Source organism: Talpa europaea (assembly GCF_964194135.1).
Source record: "Talpa europaea genome assembly, chromosome: 13".
NCBI lineage: Eukaryota > Metazoa > Chordata > Mammalia > Eulipotyphla > Talpidae > Talpa > Talpa europaea.
Window position 1 is genome coordinate 43860982 of NC_140080.1, and position 6741 is coordinate 43867722.

Genomic DNA, 6741 nt, shown 5'->3' on the forward strand with positions numbered 1-6741 from the left:
TCTGCCTCACCATGTGTGTTTCTCCATGGCCGGCCGGGGATCAAACTCGTGCTGCAGAGGCTGTAGATTGCTTCATACTGTGGTGCTTAACGCCACCAGAGAGGCCCTGGAAGGGCAATCTTTTATCCAAGTTAAAGAAAATAATATACACAAGAAAATGAGCATATTAATAGAACCAGAAAACTAAAGACTTAAGCAGACCCTCATATATCAATAATCACCTCAAAATGAAAATGGACTAACTCACCAATCAAAAGACATTGAGCATTTGTTTGAATCTGGAAAACAAATTCAACAACAACAAAAAAATTAATTAAGTTTTTGATATATTGTGTAGACCTGAGTTCCATAAGATAAGCATAGTCTCAAAATAAATATTTTAAATACATTCCTACAAAGGAAATCATACATGGAAAATGCATGGACAGCTATAATTATCTCTTACAAAATTGACTTTCAGTTTAAAAACATTAACAAGAGATAGGTAGCTTTTTCAACTATCAATATTATACAATACTCAACTATATGAAGGAACATCAAATTATGTAATTATTAATATCAAATCTGAACAGGTATTGGAAGTAATACAGTAGTATAGGGGACAGCAACACCTCACTTTTACAAATACAGACTATCAACCACACTGGAAATAATCAAGGAAAGGAAATAATAGCCTTTAGCAAAGAATCAGACAATATGGGACTGATAGATATTACAGCAAACTGCACACCTCAAAAGGTGAATACACATTCTTCTCCATGCATATGAATCACTCCAAAGGATGGAATGCATGTTGGATAACAGACCAACATAAATGAATACATGAGGATTGAAAAAAAATCAAGTATCTCTCTGATAATGTGATATCAAACTCTAAATTAACTATTAAAAAAGAGTGAAATTTTTAATATGTAGAGATAGAAAAAAACATACGACTGAATGACTTTTCATTCATGAGGAAATCAAGGAAGAAATTAAAAAAAAAATCTCAAGACTAATGAAAATGAAGGAACAACATACCAGAAACGATAATAAAACAAAACCAGAACAAAACTGAAAATATCAATACATGTCAACTTAACCCACATCAGGAAACAAGAAGTGACAGCCTTCCTGCCAGCCCTTGACCATGCAGGCATTTCTTTCAAAGGAATGTTTTCCATTTGCAAAGAAGCAGGGAATGCTCTCTGCCTGCCTATGACTAAGAAGATGTTTCTCCTTCTTTTATCCTTTCATTAATCAACCTGTCTTTTTAAAATGTTTAAAAAAGGAAAAGATACAAGAAGAGTTCAAAGACATAATCTTACTCCTCAAGGACTTCAAAAGGTAGAAAAACCAAACCATTATTTGGTAGAGAGAAGGAAATAACAAAATTTGAGCACATAAAAAGAAAAGATAATTCAAAGAAAAACCCAAAATATCAATGAAATGAGAAGACAATTCTGTAAAAAGCTAAGGAATTGAAAAATAAAATGTAGGTAGAAAAACAAAAAATAAGAAAACTCTAATAAATGGAATAAGAAACAAAATACCCCTTACAACTGCCATCTCAGAAATGCAGAGGATCATAAGTTACAATGGATATTTGTATGCCTCTATGTTGAAGGTTCTAAAATAAATGTATAAATTTTAGAAATATTAAAACCTCTGAAATTGAATGAAACAGAGTTGAAAAGTACATACCTATTAAAGGAAACTGAAACATTATTAAAAATTCCTAACAAGACCAATAAACAGGACCAGAGAGTATCACTAGTGAGTTCAACCAACTTTGAGAAATGAGTAACACCTATTTTTTCTCAAATTGTTCCAAAAATTTGAAATATTTCAAAAACATTTTATGAAGCCAGTGTTAACCAATTACCAAAACAAGACATAGCTTAAAAAAAAAAAATACAGCATAATGTCTGCATTCAATACAAATGCAAAAATCTTCACAAAAATTTTAGCAAAAAGAATTCAAGAGACACTAAAATGATCATACTTCATAAACAAGTGGCATTTATTCAAATCATTTATTCATGGTTCAACATCTGAAAATTGATCAATGTAATTTACCATGTCAAAAAAAGGAATGATAAAAGCCATATGATCATTTCAATAAACAAAGAGAAAGTATTTGAATAGATCCAACAAATGGTTGTGATAAAAATTGTTAAGAATGATGGGACATTAAATAATCGTGGACATATGTATCATAATCCTAAAAAAATATAATTTTCAATGGTGGATAACTTAAATCTTTTCCACTAAGGTCACCACTACAATTCAATGTAGATTTGGAAGTCTAGCAAGAGCAAATAAGCAAAAGAAGATGTAAAAGGAAACCAAATCAAAAGAGTTAAAATTATCACAATTTGTGTGTAATGTGTTAATATGCAAAAAAATTCTAACTACACCACTAAAAAAAATAATTGTGATGGTAAATATGAATGGAAAAATGTACTATTACAAAATCAATTAACAAAATCAGTTGTGTTGGGCCTCCCTGGTAGTGACAGGGTTAAAGCCAGCACTATCAAGCTATTGCCAGCTGCTGCAGCATGAGTTCCATCCCTGGCCAGGGAGAAACCCACATGGCACAGCAGACCTCTCCTGCTTATCCCACTGCTTCCCTCAGCAGTGTATTTCAGTACATCCACCTGTTCTCCCCACTCTCTTTGGTGAATCCTCTCACCACCCCTCTGCACCTCTGGCCGATACCCCAGCTCTTGTATGCATAAATTGAAATCTTTAAAAACAAACAAAAAAACAAAATCAGTTGTGTTCTTAGAGGCAAATTATGAGTTTGAAGATAAACCAATCAAGAAAACATTCTCATTATACTCATTAAAATAGTTAAATAACAAGCAGTACACTTTATTAAGGTGAATAAAGTATAAAATGAAAAGTATAAGTAATTGTGAAAGAAATAGAATACATAAAGAAATAGGAAGATATTCCCTGCTCCTGGTTTGGAAGAATTAGCATTTTGAAAATGGCTTTGTACCTAAAGCAATATATAGAATCTATGCAACCCTCCGCAAACTTTCAATTGCATTCTTCAAAGTAATAATTCATTACTGAAATTCATATGGGTCCACAAATGACCTACAATTGTGAAAACATTTTTTAAAGATTATTTATGCACACAAGAACTGGGGTACAATTCAGAGGTGTGGGGGGTGAGAGGATTCACCAGAGACAGAGTGGTGAACAGAACAGGCAGATTGCTAGAAATACACTGCTGAGTGGAGCAGCGGGTGAGTAAGGAGAGGTCTGCTGTGCCATGTGGGTTGCTCCCTGGCTGGCCAGGGAATCAAATTCGTACTGCAGAGGCTGTGGACAGCTTCATAGGTTGTGTCTTAACTCCGTGTGCCACCAGGCTGGCCCCATTTGTGAAAACATTTCTGATCAAAAACTACAGTGATTTCAGACTCCCACATTTCGATCTATACTGAAAAACTATAGTATAAAAATTATGTTTCTGTATTAAAAATGTATACACACTGGGCAATAGAATTTAAAGTTTGAAGATGAACTCACAGTTTATAGGGACAGTTAAATTATGACAAAGGAATCTATAGTATACACTTGAGAAAGCAAAGTTTCTTTGAAAGGCATCTAGAAAACTACAACCACAGGCAGAAGTTTGAAAACAGACCACTCTCTCACACAAACATTAACTCAAAATGGATTAGACTTGTATTTCAGTCCTGAAAACATAAATTATTTAACCAAAAAACATAGACAAAACACTTTACAGCACTGGCTTCAGTGATGTCTGTGTATTAGTCACTAACAGTAAGAGAAACAAAAGAGAATTTAAACATGAGTTTAATCTAACAAAAAACCTTCTGCACAGCAAAAGAAACTACCATTTACACCAAAAATTACCCTCCTGAATGGGAGAAAATATTTTCACACTATGTATTTGATAAAGAATTTATATCACAGATCTTAAAATAATGCATATAACTCAACAAAAGCAAACAAATTAATTAAGGAAGAGCTAAAAAGATACCTGTCCATAGAAGACTATGGCTGGGGTCATCATGCATATGAAAAATTCCTATATTACTCATCAACCAGAAAATACAAAATCACAATGTGATACTGTATCATTGCTGTGAGAAAAGAGCATATCAAAAAGACCAGAAACAACAGCTGCTGGTGAGGGTGTAGAATGAATCCTCATACATTGTTGTTGGGAATGTAGACTGGTTCAGTCCCTATGAAAACAGTATAGTAGATTCTCAAAATATTAAAAATGGATTTACCATATGATCTAGCATTTAAACCCTAAGTATCTACCCAAATGATAATAATAATAAAAAGCACTAATTTGAAGGGATATATGCACTCTTATTTTCATTGAAATACTCCACAATAAATTATCAATACATGTGCCCTATTACAGATGAATAGATTAAGAAGGTGTGACATATATCCATAGCCATATTCTATCCATACCCATGTCTATATTCATATTTATAACATCAGTATCTATTTATATCATCTCTATATATAATTATTCATCATGGAAAGTAGTCAGCTACATAAAGGCAAGATGACTTCTTGCTTTGCCACAACTTGATGGAAATGATATTGATAAAAGCTAAATGAAATAAATCAGAAGGAAAAAATAAATAATAATAAGGAAAAAATAAATAATAAATAAATAAATAAAAATAATAAATAAATAAATAAATCAGAAGGAAAAAATGAATAAATCAGAAGGAAAAAAGACAAATACCAAATGTTGTCAAGTGCATGTGGATTGTTGAGAAAACCAAACTAATAAAACCCTTAGAAATTGGAATATAAAATCAAGGCAACCACAGAAAGAGGGTTAGAGAACTCTTTGAGAACAAAAGGTGGAGGGTTCCCCATGGATGGCTATGGAGGACAATGGTAGTTGTGGCAATTGGGATGTTGTAACATGCATCTAAATAGGTATGGACCTATATATGATGTTGTAAACTACTGTTACCTCAATAAAAAAACACAATGATAAAACAGCTAAATGATTGACTTAATGTCAATTTGTATCAATATAATAATGTTATCATATGTTCAGATAAATGTAATATTTACTACTTCATATAATAATAAAATTCCTTTACTATTGACAATAATTGTTTGGCATTAATTGAATGTATTTAGACTAACTTTACTTTTTGACAAGAGCTACTAGAAAATTTTAAATTACCTATGTGACTCACATTGCATTTCTATCAGTGATGCTCTAGATATTCTAGTTAACACAGAAAGGGAAAAAAGGTGAATAAGAGGAACCATGATTATTACTTCTTAGAGAAGAATATTGGAAACACTCTTTTCATGGCTCTAAGGACTTCCTTATTCCTTAGACTGTAGATAATGGGATTGAGCATGGGGGTTAGAATGGTGTAGAAAACTGCCAGCTTCTTATCTTCTGCTGGGGAGCGGAGATTCTTAGGCCTGAGATAGGTATAGACAAAAGGTGCATAGTAAAATGTCACCACAGTTAAATGTGTGAAACAAGTGCTGAAGCCCTTCCTTCTTCCCTCTTTGGAGGGCATATGGTAGACAACAAAAAGCACCCGACCATAGGAAGCAGTGATTCCAAGGAAAGGAATGAGGAGAAACAGACTTGAGCTCACAAAAACCATGTACTCATAGACCCAGTTGTCCAAACAAGCTAAAGTCACCAAGGCTGGGATATCACAGAAGAAGTGTTCAATGGCCCTGGATCGGCAGTAAGGAATATGGAGGGCATAGACTGTGTGTGCTAAGGAATTGATGGACCCCAAGATCCAAGATCCTATGATCATCTTCACACACATCCTTTTACTCATGCGGAGGGGATAATGAAGGGGGTGGCAGATGGCCACATATCGGTCATAGGCCATGGAGGATAGGAGTAAACCCTCAGAACCTGCCATAGTTGAAAAGAAGAAGCACTGGAACCCACATCCTAGGAAGGAGATGCCTTTCTGACCTGAGAAGAAGTTGAACGCCATCTTGGGAATAGTGGTGCACAAGTAGATCAGGTCCATGAGGGAGAGCTGGCTGAGGAGAATGTACATTGGAGTGTGGAGCCGGGGATCCACACGGATGAGGTGAATCATGGTTAAGTTTCCCAGTGAGGCAACACAGAATATGAAGATGATAAGGAGTAAGAGAAGCAAGCCAGTTTGATTTGGGGGAAGCAACCCCAACAAAATGAAATCATTGGAAGTTAGATTCCATTTCTCCATGAAAACTTAATGCTTGTTAAACTTCCTTGAAAGAAAAACAAACAAACAAACAAAAAAATAAAAGTCTGGAACATGAAATGAAACGAAACAATTACATAAAAATGGGTTCTGACTTTGTTAGTTATAATGAATTGCTTTTTTTTGCAATATGATAGCTTCCAGTGAGTCCTATTCATTAACAAATGGAATGATGCTCCTCAAGTTTTCCCTGGTAGCAGCTTGGAAATTGAATTTTTTGTAGAAAGCCTAGTATCATAGTCAGCAAAGGTAAGAAGATCACTAAGTCATTACTACCTACATAATTCTTTCAGTTCAGCTGGCCTTCTCAACTGATCTTATTTCAGATAAATCTTCTTTGCCTTTCCCAAAAATGTTTCAACAATCCAAAATCACTGTTTTAAACTGCAAAGTCATCATATGCTATTTAAGAGCCTCCCTAGTTATAAAATATGCTGTGCAGATGCTACATTCTATTATGATATTTCCATTTTCTGATGACCTACAGAGACCAGAATCAAAA

The 6741-nt window shown here is 34.1% G+C and overlaps 1 protein-coding gene across 1 annotated transcript; it reads right to left on the bottom strand.

Annotated features, from left to right (window-relative positions):
• Positions 1-5285: 5285 nt before the first annotated feature.
• Positions 5286-6529, bottom strand: LOC311183403 (olfactory receptor 2L13-like; the record flags this gene model as incomplete). Its single annotated transcript, XM_084252755.1, has 1 exon — positions 5286-6529. Exon 1 carries the CDS (start codon positions 6219-6221, stop codon positions 5286-5288), a length of 936 nt encoding a protein of 311 aa, XP_084108881.1. The 5' UTR covers positions 6222-6529.
• Between the last annotated feature and the right edge of the window lie 212 nt (positions 6530-6741).